The 23,125-nt window shown below is 47.2% G+C and overlaps 1 protein-coding gene across 2 annotated transcripts in view; it reads right to left on the bottom strand.

The window, feature by feature from the left end:
• Window positions 1-13,110: 13,110 nt before the first annotated feature.
• Prag1 (PEAK1 related, kinase-activating pseudokinase 1) overlaps window positions 13,111-23,125 on the bottom strand; it is a 60,036-nt gene continuing 50,021 nt past the window's right edge. For both annotated transcript variants that reach the window (XM_006973962.4, XM_015992809.3), the window contains exons 5-6: window positions 21,892-22,649; window positions 13,111-14,639 (exon numbers count right to left, since the gene is read on the bottom strand). In XM_006973962.4, the coding sequence (XP_006974024.2) occupies window positions 13,509-14,639; window positions 21,892-22,649 (1,889 nt within the window). In that variant the 3' untranslated portion in view covers window positions 13,111-13,508. The remainder of the gene's footprint in view (window positions 14,640-21,891; window positions 22,650-23,125) is intronic.

Raw genomic sequence — 23,125 nt, forward strand, 5'->3', positions numbered from 1 at the left:
CGGCAACACGATCTTCAGGGCCCTGGGCTGAGGAGATTAATTTCCCTGGCACCTTCAAAGTCGATTCTGAAGCCACATTCTTCCTGTCATAGCTCTGACATAGCTTTATGAGGCCCCGTGACATGATTTGCTTGGGGTTTAGCTCATTTGGACAGACCTTCAGACCAGAAATGGGAGCGAAATCAGGCCGAGTCTGAACTCTCCCAACCGCAGTGCTAGTGTACTGGAGCAGCTTCATCAGATTCCCCAGTCCCAGGAGGCCGGAGCAATGATTTTGGAAAACCAAATTCCTGCTGTAAAAACAGAACAGTAGGAGGCGTCTCCCAATGAAAGCACCGTGGGCCACTGCCAAGAAATAGAAGTCTATCTTTTAATGCAAACCCAAATTTGGGGAAACTCATGAATGGATTTTTTTTTTTCCTTCTGGAATTGGGACAGTATTCCTTTATAACGACAATATTTAAAGGCTTTGTCTCTGCGACTCCCAGCATAGAGTTGCGTATTCTGAGCCCACTTACTTTTAGTGGCACCAGAATTGTTTTATTTGGGAGTTTTGGGACACCCTTAGCAGAAGCATGAGCACCCAACAGGTTGGCATTGTGATAACACTAAGATTTCTAGAGAATACCTCATGATGCAAAGCAGGCTGCTTAGGCAACCTGAGGACTCTTGCTCCCTCTCTGTCCAGATCGCCTGTTTGGTAGGTAGAAAAACTGGGGATTTTGAGCCACACGGTCTCTCGCCCGAGTTGGAGCTGAACACGGAGAAATCTGGTGGGCAGAAACACCTCCGGAGGTTGACTAAGGCACCAAAGCAGTTTGAATGCAGGTTTGCTGCCAGGGGTGGGAAGACTATTGAGGCAGAGACTGGTTCAGCAGGCTGGTGGGAGCTGGACCAGGTAGGTACCTCACCCGTCTCACAAGGCTATACAAGGTCTTAGAACAAGAAGCTGGCATTGGGGCAGAGCATGGGCTCAGATGGAGGGGTTGGTCCAAGAGAGAATTTTCTTCCATCCAAGTACCAGGAGAGATGTCACCAATGCAATTGGGATCATTCGGTTGAAAATGATTCTAACGAAAGTAGTGTGTGAACTGGTAAGAGCATTTCTGTGTTCTCACTGCTGAGGAGCTGAGGCAGGAGATCACAAATTCAAGGCTAGCCTGGGCTGTATAGCAAGACTTAGTCCCTCAAAAAGAAGCTTTCACTGATGTTATCTCTCTATTCATCTCATGGCTACCTGCTTCAGAAAGACAGATATTATGTGCATGGCATGCCTAACAAAACATAAAATGCTCATTTGAGCTTAATATTTTGTTGTTAGTGTGAGATAGGGTCCTTTTTTATGGTCTAGACTGGCTTTAAACTCATGGTCATCCTCCTGCTTCAACTTCCCAAATGCTGGATTACAGGTGTGGGCCATCACACCTGGCTGATTTAATTTTAATGTTGCTAATGGCATACCATACTGTCACGCTTGCAGGGGAAGCTGCCCAAGACAAGAAAAATAAGTTACAGCCTTAGCATGAAGGGTAGAGGTGTGTGGGTCCTTGGGCGATGGCCCATCCCTATTTTTCAGAAACAAGGAGAATGGTACACTGTGGTGGAAAGGACACTCAGCTCTGGCTGGGCCCTGCCACTTTTCAGTCATAGGACTCTCTGGCAACTCAATTTCTCTGAGGCTCATTGTCCTGCTGCCCTAGAGGGATGCTGTCTGACCCTCGAGAGCTGTAGGGAGATAGCATGTGAAAGCATTCTACCCACTATGAACCTGGTATGGCTTGTGGGCAATCATTTGTTTATCAGTCATCATCCGTAAGCCAAGCAACCATCAGAGATGCCATAACGTATTTGTAATGGTTTGAATCTGAAGGTCCTCCTCAGACTCCCGTTTTGACTGTCAGTACACATTCGAGGGTCTGTGGGGTTTTAGGAGATGCAACCAGGCTGGCAGAAGTGAGTCGCTCGTGGGGCTTTGAAGGTTATAGCTGATGCTGTTTCTGGGCCTGGTTGATTCTGCAGCTATGGAAGGAGCTGCCTCGACCCTCATACCTTTCTTCCTTTCACGACAGACCGAAACTTCTATGAAAAACAGGGAGCCAAAAGAAATGCCCCCCCCCCCAAGTTGTTTCTGTCGGGGTGACGAGAAAGTGGCATTTACTTAACACTTACTGTATACAATACAGGAGACTAGGGAGATGGGGAAGTTGTCTGGGACATAATGGCAAATGGCTTATAGTCTACTTCGTGAAAAATGGTGTGCTTAGGACGGAACCAAAGGATATAGTGATCCAGAAGTGAAATGAGTTCCGAGAGAGAAAGAAGCCTTACTGTCTTGAGCCAAGATGACTTGAACTAAATGCTGAAGGAATACCGACATGCTGAAGGGTCTCTACCCAGTAGGCATTTAATATCACAAATACACATTGGTGCTCAGCTTAACAGAGAGTGCAAGGCACCCCGGCCAGACTCTAGCGCCCCCCCCCCTTTTTTTAAATCACATATACTTATAAACATTAAATTCTGGCATACCTGTCCAGATTTCCTCATAAAGCAGAGAAATGTTGTAAGGAGGTAGAATAATATTTTAAATACCAAGACTCACTTAAGTCTTCTGGAATAGAGAAGGCAGGTAAACAAAGAACCGATTATTACATCCTTCATAATTTCCCAGTATTTATATCAGATACCACACTGTCACTGGTATTAATGAATAACTGTTTTGGCCCACAGACCACAGGGGCCCTTGAGTGAAAGCTAGACAGACAATCCTAACGTCAGGCCAGTTTCTGGTCACCAAAGGGAGTGGTGTCCACTTACAGACACACAGACACCACACAGAGACCAGTTGTAACATTCTTTCCCAGGGCTCCCCACATGCTCTCGGCAACATCACTCTCCCGGAATATTAAATGTCTTTCTCTACCTCCTTTTTTTTTTGCCCCTTCAGAGAATTGTCCACAAAAGAGAAATTCCAGACCTCACAGGGCCTGTTCCCTGGAATGTGATAATACCCCCCCCCCAGCAGAGCAACACCCACCCCCAGGCCTGAGCCCCAGTATAAAGCTCCTTTGTGGGAACACTTAGGAGCCGGGTGTGGCTTAGAAATGGCTATCCTCCCAAAAGGACACAAATGGCCTCCATCGCCACTGAACAATGCCCTGGGTTTTTTTTGTCATTCCGACGCTGTCCCCAGTGGGCTATTATTGCCTTTTCAGAATCGAAACAAAAGGGACTGTGGGGTGATAAGCCAGAACCCAGCAGCTGGCCCAGGTCTTGGCTGCTATCAAATGTGTGATTCATAGCCCCGGAGGAGCCTGCCAAGCCCAGCTGCAAGGGCTCGGTGAGCACGGGGCAGCGGGCGGGCTGAGAGGGCGCTCAGCTCAGCGCTCTTTGCTTGGGTGTGCTCTCTGAAGCTTGTCTCCGCAGGGAAGTGTTTCACTGGTTCACACCCAGCCAGCTTCATTCCCCCATGCCACCCCCCATGTTCAATCAGGTGCTCGACACAGCCAGTGACTCACAGGCAGAGAGAGCCAGCCGAAACTAATCGCACCAGGCTTTCGGGGTTCAAGCTCCCGTAAATGATTTCGATGAGTGGAGTTCGTGTTGCTGCGTTCTTCGGTTGAAGCTCTCTCAAGTCATGGAAAGAAATGACCACAGTGGAGCCACCAAAATGCCAGGGCATAGGGTCATACAGTCTCCTTCTTTCTTAGGCACCAGTCTGGAAGCTTATGCTCAAGTACTTTCCCCTGAGAACTGGCCGCCGTCATCAGGTTGGGTTTGTTGCAAAAGATCAAAGCCGTATTTTTGAAGTCGAGGTTCAAACGCAAACACCAGCCGCCCTGTTGCTCCAGGCACTAATATGGATATCAGGATGAATTTTATCCTTGAACTTGGGAGTCCGCTGCCAACGCCAATTGTGGTTTAGGGTACACCGGAAGATTTCCGTATGGGAAGAAAACAATCTTGAATTTCCCGAGGGAAGAGAATAGGTTGTCCTAAAGCCTAACCCAAGAGGCAAGACCGGACGAGATACTTAAGATTTGCTGAGTTGGGATTGTCCAAGCCTGCAAAGGGTGGGAGGCGTGACGAGACTTATTCTGACAGAATGGAGAGATGGGGATGTTTGCCTTTTCAGGACTCGGCCTATTGAGGGACTGTGCAGGGAGAAAAGCCAAATGCTCTTGCCTGTCTATTGTGCTAATTCAGTGTAAGAAAGAAGTACACAGTTATCCATCCAGGGCCCATGAACACCCAGTTCCTTGTATACTCAAGTCCTTTATGTAAAGTAAAAACGTGTTTGCATATAGCCAATGCAATCCTCCTTTACACCTTAAATAACATTAGCCTGCTTATGATGCCTCACACTATGTTGTTACACAGTACTGTTCAGTGAATAATGGCAAGAAAAATGTCTTCACGTTCAGTACAGGTGCAAGGGTTTTTTTTTTTTTCATGAATATTTGTAATCTCTAGTTAGGTGATTCTGCACATGCAGAAGCCACAGTTATGGAGGGCTGGCTACTGGTGTCTATACAACTGAAACCCAGGGAGGATAAAGCATAGACTGGTCTGTTTGGTTACTATAGTGAGTGGCTAGGAACAGAAGGAAGAAAGGAGGAAATAAGAACAGGATGGAAACATGGGGGGAAGATACTTCTCTTGGTTTACTGTCTGGAAAATCTTTAATTTTTCACTGCCATCTATTATTTAGTTAACAAACAAACATGCAAAAACCCAGTGAGCTGAGGAGGAAAGGGGAGAAAAATCCCATTATTCCCTTAGGAAAACACAGGCTTGTTTATATCATCATGGTGGTACAAAGTGTCGGGGTTGGGGATTTAGCTCAGTAGTAGAGCGCTTGCCTAGCAAGTGCAAGGCCCTGGGTCCAGTCCTCAGCTTCAAGGGAAAGTGTTAGTCCTGGGCATAAGAGAGGGGTACAGCTCTAGGCTGAGGTATAGTACAGGGAGGGCTTGCTGAACATGCCCAAGTCTGAATGCCACCTTCAGAACCACAGAGGGGCTTCGTCTTTACTCTTGAAGGAACCCAAGAGTTCCAGCTTTGAAACCGAACTCCCCACAATGTAGAAAAGGGCAAACAGGCATTGCTTCCTCCTTCCTTCAGATGTGTAAGAAGAACACAGACAGACCAGTGTGTAAGTGAGCCCAGGAAATGGCAGGCAGACACAGATGGACATTCAGGGCTGCTGGGATAGTCGTAGGGTTGGATGCCAGCATGGGGGAATGCGGTCTGCTTGTCTTATAATCGTGTACTCTCCTTTCCCGCCTTCTCCTCCATGTTCAACTCCCTCCATCTGTCTCTACAACACCTCCCCCCCATTACCTCTGAGAAGGTAGTGGCTAGGAAGGACCTTGTAAGAAATGACCACATGCTGGTGGCACACATGCTGGTGGCGCATGCCTTTGATCCCAGCACTCCGGAGGCAGAGCCAGGCCGATCTCTATGAGTTTGAGGCCAGCCTGGGCTACCAAGTGAGTTCCAGGAAAGGGTGCAAAGCTACACAGAGAAACCCTGTTAAAAAAAAGAAAGGAAAAGAAAGAAAGAAAGAAAGAAAGAAAGAAAGAAAGAAAGAAAGAAAGAAAGAAAGAAAGAAAGAAAGAAAGAAAGAAAGGAATGACTACAGGCTTGGCAGTGGTGGTGCACATCTTTAATCCCAGTACTCGGAGGCAGAGGCAGGCGGATCTCTGTGAGTTCGAGTCCAGCCAGTCTACAGAGCGAGATCCAGGACAGCCAGGGCTACACAGAGAAACCCTGTCTCAAAAACAAAAACAAAAAAACCAAACCAAACAAACAAAATAAGAAATGACCATAATTATTTCCTGGGTAAAGAGCTGAGTGGCTTCACGACTTCACACCAGTGTCTAGGATGTGTAACCAGTGTGTACAGTGTGCTCAAGTTCTCACGGTGACAGAGTGGGAAGAACTGAAGTCAATTTGACTTTGTTCCCCCTGACTCCATCAAGTTGGGATAAACTAGGTCCTGGGAGTTGGGGACAGTGAAGACCGAATCCCCTAGATCTGGTAAGGATCCACTGAGTACTGGTCCAATCTCATTTTTACCTGAATCGATGAAATCTTTCATAACTTAACGTGGAAATTCTTTCCTGGGACCACGAAACCCAGCAGGCTACCTCCTAACTCTTTTCTGAGATGTAAGTTCTGTTTCTAGGACAACCGTTTGTTACACACTGACTACCCTTTTACCTGTATCAATTTGTACTGAACAAAGGAGAGAAGCTTGACTTGGCATTCACCCTTAGCACCTGTCCCAAATATCTTTTAATTTTTTAAAACAGTAACATAAACTGGGTTACATTTTAGGTTTGTGTGTGCATGTGTGCATCTCTCTCTCTCTGTGTGTGTGTGTGTGTGTGTGTGTGTGTGTGTACCTGTTAAGAGTATGTAGAGCATTTCTTTAAATGTCTTTCATCCATTTGTGATTCTTCTTTTGAGAATTCTCTGTTTAGCTCTTTAGCCCATTTTTTAATTGGATTGTTCAGTATTTTAATGTCTAGTTTCTTGAGTTCTTTATATACTGTGGAGATCAATCCTCTGTCAGATGTGGAGTTGGTGAAGGTCTTTTCCCATTCTGTAGGCTGTCTTTTTGCCTTATTGACCATGTCTTTTGCCCTACAAAAGCTTCTCAGTTTCAAAAGGTCCCATTTATTAATTGTTATGCTCAGTGTCTGTGCTGCTGGTGTTATATTTAGGAAGTGATCTCCTGTGCCAATGTGTTCAAGAGTACTTCCTACTTTCTCTTTGAATTATTTTTTAATTTTAGTGTAACTGGATTTATGTTGAGGTCTTTGATCCACTTGGACTTGAGTTTTGTGCATGGTGACAGATATGGATCTATTTGTAATCTTTTACGTATTGACATCCAGTTATGCCAGCACCATTTGTTGAAGATACTTTCTTTTTTCCATTGTATAGTTTTGGCTTCTTTGTCAAAAATCAGGTGTTCATATGTGCATGGATTAATGTCAGGATCTTCAATTCAATTCCATTGGTCTGTATGTCAGTTTTTATACCAGTACCAAGCTGTTTTTATTACTATAACTCTATAGTAGAGCTTGATGTTAGGGATGGTGAATCACAAATGGCTGAAAGACATTTAAAGAAATGCTCAACATCCTTAATCATCAGAGAAATGCAAATCAAAACAACTCTGAGATACCACCTTACACCTGTCAGAATGGCTATGATCGAAAACACTAATGACAATCTATGTTGGAGAGGATGTGGAGCAAAGGGAACACTCCTCCACTGTTGGTGGGAGTGCAAACTTGTACAACCACTGTGGAAATCAGTATGGCGGTTTCTTAGAAAATTGGGAATCGATCTACCTCAAGACCCAGCCATACCACTCTTGGGCATGTACCCAAGGAATGCTCAATCATACCACAAAGATACATGCTCAACTATGTTCATAGCAACACTATTTGTAATAGCCGGGACCTGGAAACAACCTAGATGCTTGTTAACTGAAGAATGGATTAAGAAAATGTGGTACATATACACAATGGAGTACTACTCAGCGGAGAAAAAACAACGACAGCATGAAATTTGCAGACAAATGGATGGAACTAGAAAATATCATCCTGAGTGAGGTAACCCAAACCCAGAAGGACAAACATGGTATGTACTCACTCATAAGTGGATTCTAGATATAAAACAAAGAACTTTCAGACTGCAACCCACAGAACCAGGAAGGTTATACAGCAGGGGGGACCCTAGGATTGACTGTGGCTTATAATAAGTTTTGGTTTTACTCAATCACTGGGCAAGCCTCAGTGAAACATTTCACTATTAGGATAAGAATATATGCTGTATTAAGCTGATAATAGAAAAATAATTTAAAAAGTTAATAAACAGAAAAAAAGAATCTGAATAAGATGAAAAAAAAAAGAGGTATTATATTGTCCCAATTTAAAAAAAAAAAAAAAAGAGTATGTAGAAGCCAGAGGTCAACTTTGGTTCGCATTCCTCTATGCTATCCACCTTGTAAACTTGAGATAGGGCTTCTCATTAGTTTGGAATTCATCAAGTTGATGAGAAAGCTTCAAGGATCTTCACGTCTGCACATCCCGAGCACTGGGATCACATGTGCACACCATCATGCCTGGCTTTTAGTTTTTTTGTAATAATATTTGTATTGATTCTTTGAGAATTTCATGCAAATGCATTTTACCATATCCCTCCTCCTCCTCTCCCAACTCCTTCCGGATTCACCACCCCCTCCCTATCCATTTGACGACTTTGTGTTCTCTCTCTCTGTTTCTGTCTCTCTCTCACCCCATTAGTGAGCTCAATTTGTGTCCCTCCAATACTCTCAGATGAGGGGCCTGCCCTGGAATGGTGATGAGTTACCAGGGGTCACTACCTTAAAGACAGCTGCCTCTCCCTCTTCCTGCAGGTATCAAATGGCAGGAACTCCTCAGTTTAGGGTGGGACTTCCCTCTTCATGCTGGGATCATGTCAGGTTTAAGCTCACACAGGCCACAACCACTGTGAGTTCCTAGAACTGTCCTAGGGAGTCTGGCAAACATCGTTCTTTGTAGTCACCCACCACCTCTGTCTCTTTTAACTTTCCACTTCGTCTTCGGAGGTGATTCCTGGGGCTTGGGAGGAGGAGCTCTGATGGAGATGTCTCATTTTTCAATCTCATTCTCTGCATGCTGACCAGTGGCGGGTCTCTGAATTAATTGCTGTCTACTGCAAGTAGAAGTTTCTCTGATGATATCCAGAGATGTGCTAATCTGTGGGTGTAGCAATAAGTCACTAGGAGTTGTTTTAGTTCTGTGTCCACTTAGTAGAATAAATTCTAGGGTTCTCCCCTAGGTCTCGTGATCCATCTAGCCTCAGGTTCTTGGCCCTGAAAATGGTTCCCTCTCATGGAGTGGGCCTTAAATCCACCCAGGAACTGGTTGGTTACTACCATAAAACTAATCCCACGGTGGCCACAGTGGGCATACTTGCCAGAACAGTCACCATTACTGCTCATAGGCTTTCTAGCTGGCTAAGATTGGTGAGTACTTTCCTTCTCTCATTTCATACATAGCATCTTCTGGCACTGTGAAAGCTGGCCAGTAGGGATGAAGCTTCCAGATCAGTACTCACTCAATTTCTCTATGTTTTATAACTCAAGTTGCGGTATCTTCAGGAATAGGGTCTTACTGTTAAATTCTGGATGATAATCAAGATCAGTGACAACAGCCCATATTATTTGGGGTCTTTTGGGACCCCACAGTTCAACAACTCAAAAGGACGTAGGCCACTCCTGGTGCTGGGGTTTTTATGTGCTAGAATGAGGGATAACTAACCCTAGAGAATCTTGAGAGAGCCACATGGAGACTTACTACTGTAGAAGATTCCCAAGATATGCATATATGTGATACGCATGTATAGAGTTAAAGTGATGGTACCCTATCAAGAGGAGGGATTCCCCAGTATGCCTGATGTTTTTTATATTGTCTTCTATAAGATGAATTCTGGAGACTCAAACTCAAATTCTCATGCTTGCACTTATACAGTTGGCAAGCACTTTACCAACTGACTGATTGTCCATTGCCCCACAGTTTGCGCTCTGTGGAGTCAATTCCATCCCCATTACCCTTTATTAAAAATAGCAAGTAAATTAAGATTAAAAATCTTCCACCTTTAGTGAAATTTACCAGGTTTATCTTTAGATTTTTGAAAGATTCTTAGATGTCAGCAGAGGGAACATGGTCTGGCTAGCTTACTGACTATCTTGTAAGTGTACGTTTTGGTGGGTGTGCGTGTGTGGGTGCTCATCTGTGGGTGTATGTGAGGAGGATAGAGGGTGACATTTGGTGTCTTCACCTAAGGGTCATTGGCTCCCCAAATCTGTAGCTTGTCATTTTAGCTAGACAGGCTGGCAAGCGAGTCCTTGGGATTGACTTACTTCACCCTACCAAGCACTGGGGTTACAAATGTGTACTGGCCTGGCTGGCTTTTACCTGGTAGAGATCCAAATCCAGGTTTTCGTGTTCTCACAATGAGTATTTCATCTGTTGAGCCTTCTCCCCAGCCCTGTTGGCCATGTGGTTAAAGCACAGATTTCAGAGAAGTCACTGAAGTAACATGTATCTTCCCTCTTCCAAATGTTCATAATATTTTGTGTGCATGTGTACATCACACGAGTTTCCTCCAACCCTTGGCTCTTGAACACCAGTTAAGTGTTATATAAAGTGGTAACTGGAGCTCTACAGAGCCTGGGCTTTTTAGAGCTGAGCCATGTGTGATGATAAACAAACAACCCCCCAAGTGCCTGTCTTGCTTTTGGCAGGGGTGTTCAGGACTCAGCTGTGAGGCGTCGTCACTCCTACAGAAAGAATTTGGGCGAAGGAAAAAAAAAAAGATTCCACTTCTCAGCATGAAAGTAGGAAAGGCCCATTAACAACAGAAATTACATATGTGCAAAAGATATGGGGGCGACCTGACTCAGAACAGAAGAAAAATACCAGTAGTTAGTTTTCAAGCGCAGAGGAGAAGCAGGAGGCGAGGGCGGGTTCACGGCAGAAATGTTTTTAAAAATCTCTGGTTCATTGTACTGACTTTTTTGTTTTTTTGACGGCGGCGAGTGAACCAAGAGCCCTGCAATGCTTAAGTTCTCCCTCTTGCACCACGCTGCACCCTCAGCCCCAGAGGAAGTGCTCACTAGCAAGGTGCTGTACCAAGTCCTCAGACCCTGGGTATTTCTGACCCACAGCCCTACCACACAAAACTGTTGTTTCCGGTTGTGTGCAGAGCCAGACCGTACTGTAGGAACAAGCGGCACACCCCAGTGAATTCAGAATGAACATGCCCCGTTGTATTGACCCCCTGACTGTAGCCGTGATGGAAGCTATTGGCCAAACTGTTATTTGCAGCTGGATGTCACAATTACCCCAGGGACCTGCCTTGCTGGGAAGAGGCCGGAACGCCACACACTTAGACTTTGTCCACGGTGGATATAAGAAATTGCCCTATTTTAGAAAAATGCTTTGTCTTTCTTTCCCTTTCAAAACAGCTACTAGGATATTAATTATTCCATGTCTTCAAAGGAAGGCTCCTTGACAAATTCCCTCTAGAACTAAGGGCTGGGCAAAGGTTTGCTCCCCTTGGTGAATAGTTCCTTAAAATTACACGAGAAAGAATTCTGCCAGAGGGTGCTTTCTCTTCTAGGTGAGGCTGGTGAGCAGTCCAGAAGGAAGTTTAATTGGTCTCGTTCCCTTCACTAGAATCACTGCCATGTTTCCTCTTTCACACCCTCCCTTCCCTTTTTTTGCTTTGCTTGGTTACTGAAATCGTCCTCACAAATACAACTTTTTTCTTTTCTCGAGGTGGGTGGCATATTAAAAAGGTACCGTTAACTCAGAGATTAGAAATACGCCTCCAGAGACCTGTGCTTCCAGTTGACCCTATGGGTCCCCCAGAAGAATGCTCCTTTCTTCCCTCTCCATTGTTTCTTGATTTCAAGAGAGAAAGGACAAAAAAAAAAAAAAAAAAAAAAAAAAAAAAAAAAAAAAAAAAAACCAAAACCAAAAACAAAAAAAAACAAAAAAAAAACAAAAAAAAACAAAAACAAAAACAAAAAAACCACCACCAACAACAACAACAAAAAAACAAAAACAAAAACAAAACCCCAAAAGACAGCATCAAGGGCAGAGGTTCTGGGCCTGGAAAATTCCCAGCTACAAACAGCAGGCGAACACAGCTCCATCCATTTAGACAGATCCTACAGAGAATCACAATTTCCATGTCCAAGACCTTCCATGGACACAGTGAGAGCTGGTCTGAGCCAATTCTTTCCTCCAGGCTCAAGTGACAAAGTGTTTGTTATTAAGGTGCCCCAGGTGCTGCTTTCCTCACGGGTGGGAGGAAACAATGGGTGTGTTTACATGGTGTCAGAGACCGGAGGATGGAGCTTGCCCAGAGAGCGAGGTGACTGCAAAAAGGGACAATCTGCTTGACTGCTAACCACACCTCTAGATGTCTAGGACATCTATTGCTATTATGATCTTCGTGTGTATTTAAAAATTGTCCATGGCCATTAACAAGAAATGAGAAACCAGTGGGTTCAGTAGTTGGATGATGATCCTCAGGTAGAAACACAAAGGTCTTTGGGGATGTTTCTCCTTGAGGCTTCAGTGTGTGCATCTGGTTTTAGGAGGAAAGACCTAACTCTCCTAATTAGACTCTATTTCTCTTAATTAGATCTACTGTCTCTTCATTCTGTGCATTAAAAAAAAAAGACATAGCAATAATATTAGCTTCAGTAGATAGCAGGTCCATGTTAAGTGAGTTTGATGAGTTTTGTCTTTGTAGGCAGGGTTTCACTCTGTAGCCCTGGCTTAGCTGGAATTTGCTGTGTAGACTACCTCAGCCTCTCAAGTGCTGGGATTCCTGTGGCCAGCTGTTAAATGATTTTTAAGCAAAAGAGCCACAGGTGTGTTTAAAACAGAGATCTCCTGCTGGCAGCCGGACCCCAGAGTTCCATCCTTGCACTGGTTTTGTCTGGCAAGGAAGTGTGCTGCTTGTCACGTGGCATCCCTTTCCTTCTTCCTGCCTGGGGAGGATTACCCAAGCTCCCTTGCAGTCAGATGAGGTTGGGGATGGCGGGCAGGTAGGAAGCGGATGCAGCAGCAAACTCTACTCTTCCATCTCTGGCTGCAGAGGCCTCACAACAAACACCTTCTATGTGGGTCCCCGGCTTGCTTTTGTTTGGTCTTTTCCTGGCCCCCACGCTGGCTAAGAAGACTGTGTTAGGGTCCTTCCTTTGAACTAGGCGAGTGGATTTTTGCTTTCAGCCAGGTCTCTCAGTGACACAATGGCGACAGCTTTGGCAAGCTGGAGATGGGTTTGGAGCAGCAGGATTAAATTTCAAATCCCTGGGATCCCACCCAAGGATTCCTTATTCCTTGCAGCCTGCTGGGTGGAAAGAGAAATGGAAAGCCTGGTAAGAGGTGCCAGCCAGTCCGCTCCTCTGCAGTGGCTAATAGATGCTACTCATCGAAAGACTATAGTGCACTCAAGCACTAGGGCTTTGCTTGTGACTCAGTCCAATAATAAAAACAACAATGCAAGACGTTTTTTTATTTATTTTTTATTGTGGAGGTTGTTTTTTAAATAACAGTTTGACAAAAGGGAGAGAAGACTCCATAATGGGGTAGTGAGGCCGGAGTCTAAGCTTCATTCTGTCGGTGGAACTGTCCTCAGGACCTTTCATAAAGCTGGAACTGTACATAATTACAGAGGTGGTGGTGGTGGTGGTGGTATGGGGGCTCTGTGAGGAGAGGGAGCTGGCGTGTGTGAAATGACACCCTCGGTCTTTCATATTTATATTATATATGTATATATATGTATAAAATATTACATCCAAGGACGGCAGTCATTTGTACCATTTCCCAGGGTAACCCAGATGCAGGCAAGGCAAGGGCCCCCGGGCCGGGTGTGGAAGGCGGAGGTGGAAATGCCTGGCTGGAGGTTCAGAGAAGCTGCAGGAGCTTCAGGGACTGTAAGAGGGCCCCGGGTTCTGCCGAGGCCAGGTACTGGCAGCACAGCCAATCCTCCAGCTCCACCCCGCGCCTTCGGTCCACCGCCTTCTCCGCAAACTTCATCATCATCAGGGCTCGCTTCATGTCGATCCAATTGTGCAAGGTACTACACAACACCTCCTCCGAGGTGCATGGCTGCTCCACCAGCTCCCGCCGGGGCCCCCACAGCAAGCACTGCAGCACCCGCTTAGCCTCACCTATGCGGATGCGCTTAATGGGGTCCGCCTCGAGCAGCAGGTGAGCCAGCTGCTGTAGGCCCGGAGAATAGAGGGACAGTGTGGGTAGTGGGGGTAAGTCCTCCCGCCGGTAATCCCGCTCCCGTAGCTGGGCCCGCACCTCGAATGGGTTGGGCTGGTGGAGCAACTCGTAGATGAGGATGCCCGTCTGGAACTCATCAAACTTGCGGTACTGGGAGGCAGACACGATCTCCGGGGCCAGCCGGGCCTGGCTCTTCTTCTGTTGCAGGTTGGTGGTGCCGCCTGGCTTCTGCTTGGCCTTCAGGAAGTTGCTGATGATGAGCCGGGGCAGGTGCTTCTCACCAGGCCCTCCTGGGCAGGGAGCGGTGGCTGTGGACGTGGCAGAGGGACACCGGGATGTGGTGGTGGTGGTGGTGGTGGTGGGCACGGTGGGAGTGGCAGAGGGCCCGGGGGAGCCCTGAGGGTTACAGTGCGCTAGCAGCAGGTTCTCCAGGCACAGGTCCCGGTGGATGATCCCGTGCTCCTTCAAGTGCTCCAGCCCATTGCAGAGCTGGAGAAGCAGGAAGCACACCCGCCGCTCGTAAACCTCAGGCTCGGCCCGGTGGCTGGCTGTCGAGTCCCGCACGAAGTCCGAAGCCGTCTGGTGAGGCACCTCCCGGGTGATGACCACCACGCAGTCCTGCTCCTGGGCAGGGGAATGCGAGGGTGCGGCAGGCGCAGGGTCCTTGCTGGATGTGTCTGGGGAAGCGAGCATGCTGGAGGGTACAGAGGCCACGAAGTGGCCGCAGTCTTGCTGGATGTTGAAGTGCACCGGCACAGACGGGCTGCAGTAAGAGGCTGATTTGGGTTCCGGGGTCTTGCAGATCTGTGGCGAGAAGGGAAAATCATGTTAGGAGTGGGATCTGTGGTTCTGTGGAACAGATGCCAGGATAGTTGGTGCCGTACCAAGAGGTAGACAACTCCTTTCCGCATATCATACATTCAGAAATCACTCAAAGGGGCTCACAAAGACTTAAGAGTTAATGCCAAAGCGTCCAAATTTTAGAAAAACATGGAAGAAATATATGACAGTATCTCTTGAGACTTCAGTTTAAGCAGCATTTCCTTCTCTCTCTCTCTCTCTCTCTCTCTCTCTCTCTCTCTCTCTCTCTCTCTCTCTCTCTCCTCTTTCTCTCTTTCTCTTTTGATTTTTTAGAGACAGGGTTTCTCTATGTATCCTGGAACTCACTCTGCAGCCCAGGCTGACCTCGAACTCACAGAGATCTGCCTGCCTCTGCCTCCGGAGTGATGGGATTAAAGGCCTGCGCCACCACTGCCTGGCTTCTTTCCTTCCTTCTAAGAAGCTACACCGGAAGTGTGATCCACAGAAGAAAATAGCCCGAAGCCCGGGAGGATGCTTCAGGGGCACTGTGGAACAAGAGAAAGATGGCTCTTTGTCGGCAGAGTGGCCAGGATGGAATATCACAAAGCTACCCAGTCAGTCTGACTCCCCCTATCCTTTCTTGTGAAAAGGTGGGTGGGGCGTGGGATACATCACTGTGAGGGAATTTCAGGAACCATGGTATTCCCACACCTTTAGGACTTGGCCGTGTTCTCTTAAGTTGCTTTGCTTCCTAGATCCAGGTAAACACGCAATGCCTGCTCTCTAAAATGACCTAAGGGGCTGACGGAGCAGCTGCTGGGCAGGAGATGCACTCTGCTCCAAGCCAGAGCCACAGCAGCTGGACCAAAACAGCCAGCTCTCCTGAGAAAACAGAGTCCGCATGGCTGGCTGGAGGCCATCCTCAGGACGGAAAGCAGGAATAAACAAGATACATAATCTCCAACTCCCCTGTGGGAGGGTGCCCTGGGGGAATCCACACAGCCATGATGTGGTCTCTTCTGCTCATGCTCACAGGGTCAGCCATCAGAGGAAAGCTAATAACCTGCATTGAGCCCAACTCAACTGGAGATTCTCAAGCCAGCCCGGAAGGTCCTTTTGGGCCCCAGATTCCTTGTAATTACACTGGGAGGAACTGGAGATGTTTTCTTCATGTCTGTCCATCCGTCTGTCCGTCTGTCCGTCCGTCTGTCTGTCTGTCTGTCTCTCTCTCTCTCTTTCTCTCTCCCCCTCTCTGTCTCTGTCTCTCTTATCCTCTGCCTTTCATGCAGCGTTGCCCAGGTTTAGGGAGGGGAAGAAAGATACCTCCTATCTACCAATTAAAAAATGCCAGCAGCCAAGGACCGATCACAACAGTTACAAAGTGCCACAAGACTTTTGGAGTCTGAAGTCCGTTACTTATACCGTTTACAGTCATTGATTTCTCTATCAGCTATATAAACTTTACAGTATGGGACTCTGAATCAAAGCGTTCACTCAGCCTCTGAATAAAGCTTTTTTTTTTTTTTAAATTTTTATAAAGCTAACCAAGGAGTAGGTTACAAATTAATGCACGAATCTCTCTACTGTGGAGGCAGACTTAAAATAAAATGAAAGTATATCTACCCCAGACACTATTCCTCAATATTCTAATAAAAACTGATTTGGAATCCGAGTGTAAAGGGTCTTGCCTCAGGGTCTCATTGCACCATGCCCAGCCATGCTGCTTTTAAATGACATTCCTCTGGAATCCTTTCATTTATTAAGTGCAACGTTATTTATTATTTTTGTTATGATGATGCTATGTGCGTGCAAGGAGAGGGGGGGATGCTGTGTGTGAGGGTGGGCCATGGAGGATGGGAGAGCAGGTAGGGGATCAAAGGACAACTTCCCCTAACTGGTTCTCTCCTTTCCCAGTGCTCTCTGGGGCTCAAACTCAGGTGAGAGGCTTGCACAGAGCCCATGCTTTGCTGGCTGAGCCATGCCTCTGGCCTTGGGACATTTTTAAATGGAAGGAAATTGGCGGGGACAGGTCCTCAAAAACAGCCTTGCCTATAAATACTCGGTGAGTGTCCAGCCACTGTTCGCCAAGCTCAGGTGGAGGTATTTCACTCTTGATTCACAGCAGTTACACACTGGATCTTGCATGTTTGGGGCACCCTGTTGCCGATTGGGCTCTCACAAGATGTCTCCTTGAATGAATGCCACGAAGCTCAAAGCAGTAGATGCTCTAACAGAGGGGGAAACTGAGGCTTTGAGTTGAAACTACCCGATTAGGCACCTGGGAGTGTTCTCTAGAGTCAAATGCCCAGGCTTTGGGGAGGAGAAGGCATGGGTTTAAATATCAACTCGGCAACCTTTGACAAGTGGCAGGCGATTCCTTTCTGAAGTAGTTGTGGTCTACGAAGGAGCTTCAGATACGGAATTGGCACATACAGAACAAGGGCAGGCTCTAACAAACACAGGGCAAGGTTTCAATGACTCTGGCTGCAGTATTTTCAACAGCTGATGTGACTTTGTCTTGTGCGCAATTCTGTCTAGAGAAGCCTTATTTAATCTATAGTGTTGACAGTGAATTCACAGCCAACACACACATAAGTCAGATTTTCTCTGCAAGTCCCATTACCGGCTCCCTGCTTAGGAACACTAACAATCCTTTCGCATTTCACTTGAAGGGGGGGGGGGGCTCTAAACACCAAACGCATGAACAACAGAGACTATGAAAAGCACCCCGTGTGAAGGGGAGGCACTGAGCACACTCAAAAATAACACACGCTTTTGGTCGGAGCAGAAAGCAGGTGCAGATCGTGTCCTGATTCCCCATCAGCTGGAAACACGCACACTCAGCCATCCCCATCTTCCCCTGCCTGGCACGTGCCCACAAAGGACGGGAAAACGCTTTGAGTATTGATCTGTGGGTTACAAATGCATTTTGGTGGGCAGATTATGTTACGAATAGGGAGCAACAATGCTGATGATCGGTGGCGGCGGCGGCGGCATTTATCTCTCATTCTGTTTTCTTTGTGCTTTTAACTGGGGCAGTGGTGGCTCCTGAGGATTAGCTTAAATGATACAGGTATGGCTTTGGGCACCAAGCCTGGCCCATGGTGAGCCTGCAATGAAAGGGTTGCTATGGTGACTGCTCTTGCCATTATGTCTGTAGCCATGTGGTGGGGCAGAGCTATCCAGAGCTGGGTTGCAAGTTCTCTACAACCCTTAACTGAGCAGCTGCCAGGGCCTGGGAAGGGATTCCAAGGCTGTCTTTCCTTCAGGGTATGAAAGGCCCCAGTCCAGCAAACACAGGGGCCCAGAGCCCCTGTGGAGCCACTGACATTTTGCACAGAGATGTAAATGAAGGGACTGGGTAAATAGTAACCGGCTGGATGCATTACCAAACCAGTGAGCAGCAGCCTCAAGAAAGGCCCCACACCACAACCACCCCCGCCATTGGAGTCAGTTGCTCCTGGAACAGCTAACCAGCCCCCTCCCAGCCCTGGGTGGGGCATCCCAAAAATCATTCTACAGAGTGAGATAAAGACTGAGGAATGGAGATGTGACAGTGATCTTCATCCCTGTCTTCCTCCTCTGCCACCCATCTCATTTCCAAGGGACTTTGTCCCTGGTTTTAGCTCTGGAACTTTCCAAAGACCTTGGGCTCGGCTCGAATGTCAAACTTGGTGCAAACTTTGTCTTGTTTTAAGCTTTGGAACCAGAGCCTTGTTGATGGGTGAAAATCTGGACTAAGCCATGTCTGTTAAGCAATATATAAATAAATAAAACAAGAAGAAAGAAAAATGGCCCCAAGGTTCATAGGTCCCTAATTATGAGCTTCATCTCTACATGGCTGAGAAACAGCTTAACCCCCCCCCCCCCCCAGGAACTAATGATTTTGTTTTCTCTTTCTGCCACATATTCATGGAGTAAGGCTTTGAGAGCCAGTTTATGTCTCCATGTTGCAGGTCAATGAGCCTGTGATTGGAGGTTCCGGAGTCAGGTGCAAGCAGGTGCTCATCTGCTATTGTTCACTGGGATTCAGGAGCAACGCTGCATTTGATTTCAGCGTCAGCTCCTGCTTAACACACACAGATGAGCTGAGCTCAGGGACACACAGGCGGGCGGCTGGGAAGGAGCCCAGCTCCCCCTCCTGTGGGCTCTCAGATGACTGTATTCCGTCTAGACGGCAGAGCTAATGAAGTGGAACAGCTGCACGTGCCAAACGATGCTCACAGCTCCCTGCAACCCCTACTCCCCCATCGCCAGACCAGGCACATTCGCAAAGTCATAACGCCTTTCCCGATTACAGTATCACATCGTCGATACTGTTCTCCAAACTTCGTTTTATGGATGGGTCCATGAGCTATCACTTCTCCAGGAAAGTCAAATAGGGACCCTCTAGGACTCTCTTTATGGGAATCAGTGCTTATCTTCAGGTTTCCTCTTGTTTAAACTCCTAAATCGATGTGGGAATGCCTGCTTCTACCATACTCTGGGAAGACTGAACTTTTTGTTATGTATTGGGGCACAATGGCTGGAGATTCCAAGCTACTTGGTACAGCCGCTCACAGATAGGGAAAGATTCTCTACCCAAGGTTTGAACTCAGTGCTAGGCCCTCCCTTGGTTCTTGCCATTTAATCCCATCACTCTCTTTGAATTAAGTTTCTTCAAGACTGCACGAGACCCCCCAGGGTCAGCAGCAGGAAGTAAGACCAGAGCAACGGAAGCTCATGAGCACAAGACAGGGTCAAAGACTGGAGGGCAAGCCACATTCTCACACTCACTGGACATCTAAACTGCCTTCCAGTCTCTCCACTCAGGGAATCCACATGGAGACCTGGGGCATTCAGTTCCTCTGGTTCAGATCATGTTCCAATCACCCTATCTCCTTCAGATGGTCCCCGATTGCAAACAGTTACATGTATGACCATCTTGTCTACTTCGTGATGGTGCAAAGGGAAATAGAAATTCAGTAGCAATTGCATTGCAAAGTTGCTCTTCCCCTCGGCTGGCAAGACGCAGGAAGATTCTTGGGATGGGGCAGGGGCAGGAAAAAACACTTTTAGTCACCATGGGAAGCAATGGCGACTCCACGCTGGCTGAGCTGTCGAGCCAGACAGTAGGTAGGGTACTCAATGCATTTTCGACTTCCCACATTTGCAACTTACACTAGGAATTTGGGGACATAGCTTCAGCCTAAGTCAAGAAGTAAAGATACTGGATACAGCCATCCATGCAGAAAAAACTATGGCCCTTTCCTTTTAACCTTGGTTGCAGGGGAGGGGGACATGAAGTTTGGCTTACCCAGAAGTCAGCATCTAGGTTCAGACATGAAGAGGCAATGAATTCCAAAAACTAGTAACACAGAAGCTCCCTTGGGACAGTTGCCTTCCTCCCCCCTCCCCTCCCCCTCCTCTCCATTTCCTGTGGCCTTGATGATGAAAGCAGGGACCTCACATGTGTTAAGCAAGTGCTTCACTACTGAGTTATATCCCCAGATCTATCCCCAGTTATATCCCCAGAAGTCGTTTGAAGACAAAGTCTGGTTGACTTATCCAGACTGGCCTCAAGCTCACGGAGCAGCCCAGGCAGGCTGTCAACTTTGGATCCTCTTACTTCAGCCTCCTGAGCAGCTGGGATCACCAGGCCTGGCAGGATTTTCTTGCTACCAATGCCTACTCTCTTGGTCATAGCCTGATCCAGTTCTTTTGATCCGTCTAACTATGATCCTGGTGTGATCTGTCTAATGATGATCCTGGTGTGACCTGTCTAACGATGATCCTGGTGTGACCTGTCTAACGATGATCCTGGTGTGACCTGTCTAACTATGATCCTGGTGTGACCTAACGATGATCCTGGTGTGATCTGTCTAACTATGATCCTGGTGTGATCTGTCTAACGATGATCCTGGTGTGACCTGTCTAACTATGATCCTGGTGTGATCTAATGATGATCCTGGTGTGATCTGTCTAACTATGATCCTGGTGTGACCTGTCTAACTATGATCCTGGTGTGATCTGTCTAACTATGTATGATCCTGGTGTGATCTGTCTATGATCCTGGTGTGACCTGTCTAAAGATGATCCTGGTGTGATCTGTCTAACTATGATCCTGGTGTTACCTGTCTAACCATGATCCTGGTGTGATCTGTCTAATGATGATCCTGGTGTGACCTGTCTAATGATGATCCTGGTGTGATCTGTCTAACTATGATCCTGGTGTGACCTGTCTAACGATGATCCTGGTGTGACCTGTCTAACGATGATCCTGGTGTGACCTGTCTAACTATGATCCTGGTGTGACCTGTCTAACTATGATCCTGGTGTGACCTGTCTAACGATGATCCTGGTGTGATCTGTCTAACTATGGTCCTGGTGTGATCTGTCTATGATCTTGGTGTGATCTGTCTAAAGATGATCCTGGTGTGATCTGTCTAACAATGTGGAGCTTCCGAGTAGCTGTCTCTGTGCCCTCTTGACAGAGGGGAGGCTTCTTCTAAGTGTACGGAGCTCCCTTGAACAACTCACCAGTGTTCTCAATCTGTCTTTTCTGGTGGTATCACAAGTTTCTTCAAAGAAAAATCTCAAGTAAGATTCACAACAGTAGCACAGGTAACTAATCCATCAGCCAAGAATTTAACTGTGACCATAAATACTGAGCAAATGTTGCCGCCACTTACACTGTTCAGGACAATGTCCTGCCTCCAACACTTGAAGAGCTGGCACCTTAACGGTCCATTTCTGTTACTGGATTATAAACTCCATAAGGAATCTTGCATTCACACCTCTATCTTCAGATCTTTGCAAAAACGTAGCATAGAGTGAAAACCTGCCGAATACTTGACTGAACTCTGTGCACTGGAAGCTGTTTCCCTATTGCAACCGGACCCACAAACATAAGAGCACAGACCGAATCTCACACTCATGCTAAGAATCTCATGTAGCCGGGCGGTGGTGATGCACGCCTTTAATCCCAGCACTTGGGAAGCAGAGGCAGGGGGATCTTTGTGAGTTCGAGGCCAGCCTGGTCTACAGAGCAAGATCCAGGAAAGGCACAAAGCTACACAGAGAAACCCTATCTGGAAAAACCAAAAAAAGAATCTCATGGCGCTACTTCCCAGGGCCGGGCAGAGAGTGAGATCACCAAGTACCAAGTCTAAAAGGAAGCTTGCTAACTAGCCCGCTTCCAAAAGCTTGGAGAGGTGGAATGGCTCCACAGGATCAGCTAGTCAAACCACAGAATGGAAGGGGGGATGGTACCCACCTTCACAGCATAGGTGCTGCCAGGGTCCTCGGAGCAGGTGGCGCAGTAGTAGATCGCGTCCCCGGAGTCACAACAAGGCTTGTTGCACGTCAACTTGAAGAGTGACCAGTTATTCTCATTGAAGCGCAGTTCTTTTTTCTGGCCGCCCATGAAGAGGTCTTCGCACTTGGTCACCAGGCGGGCCAGGGACTGCGTGTAGAGGCCCCCCAGCTTGGCATAGGTGCCCTCCTTGCTGCTGATGCTACTCAACAGGCTGTGCAGCTGAAGCTGAGTGCTGCTGGAGGAGGTCTGGCTGGACACGCTGAGCTGGGAAGACGAGGTGGACGTGGTCGCTCTGCACTGGAGACTGGGGCTCCCACAGCCACCTTTGCTGCCCGCCAGCCCCAGAGCCGGACCCCAGGGGGCGCTGCCTTTGAAAGCTTTCTCCAGAGGCTCGGAAGAGGAGAAGGCAGGATGGGAATGGTCTCCGGAGTTTAAGGAATAGCTAAAAGGAGGCTCATCGTGGACACAAACATTCGTTTCTGAGTGGCTTAGGTTCAGCTTGGGACTGGCGGTCCGCGGCTTAGGGGAGCCTTGGGTCCAGAAGAAGCCATCAGGGGATGAGGCTGCCCGGCTCACTATCTTTTTCTGGGGCAGAGGAGGAGGCTGCGCAGGACCACTGGGGGACACATCCTCGGTGGAGCCTGACGGAAAAGGGACAGGAGCGAAGAGTTTTTTCCCACTGATGGTGGGTGAGTGGGCAGGTTCATATGATGGACCTAAAAAAAAAATAGCAGAAATCATCAGGTTAGAGATCAATGCCACTGGCCCAGGTGCTATAGGATTTTTTTTTTAAAATTGGTCAAAGCAATTCATTTTATTGTATTTTTTTTTCTATTTCTTTAAACGGTGTGTACACAGTGGATGAAATGCAAACTACATGAACGGTATACACTGACAGTAGGGTCTCCCTTGTGCTTTTCCCCTTAGCACTGAGTACCTTAGATCAGAGGACTTCTCTGCCAGCAATTTCTCAAAATACATCTGCATGCATGGGAGCACACAGTGTCCATTCTTTGGAATACTGCTTTTCTTTCAAGTCTTGGGGAGAGTTCATCTATTTCGTTCTTCTGACTAGTGGTGTCATATTATCGGAGGTAAGTATCACAATGTAACTAGCTGTCTCACGATAGACAGGCAAGTGACTCTAGAGCTTCGCCAACACCACTGTAACAGCAATAGTGGACTTGAACAC

This window comes from Peromyscus maniculatus, chromosome 17, assembly GCF_049852395.1.
Source record: "Peromyscus maniculatus bairdii isolate BWxNUB_F1_BW_parent chromosome 17, HU_Pman_BW_mat_3.1, whole genome shotgun sequence".
Taxonomy (NCBI): domain Eukaryota; kingdom Metazoa; phylum Chordata; class Mammalia; order Rodentia; family Cricetidae; genus Peromyscus; species Peromyscus maniculatus.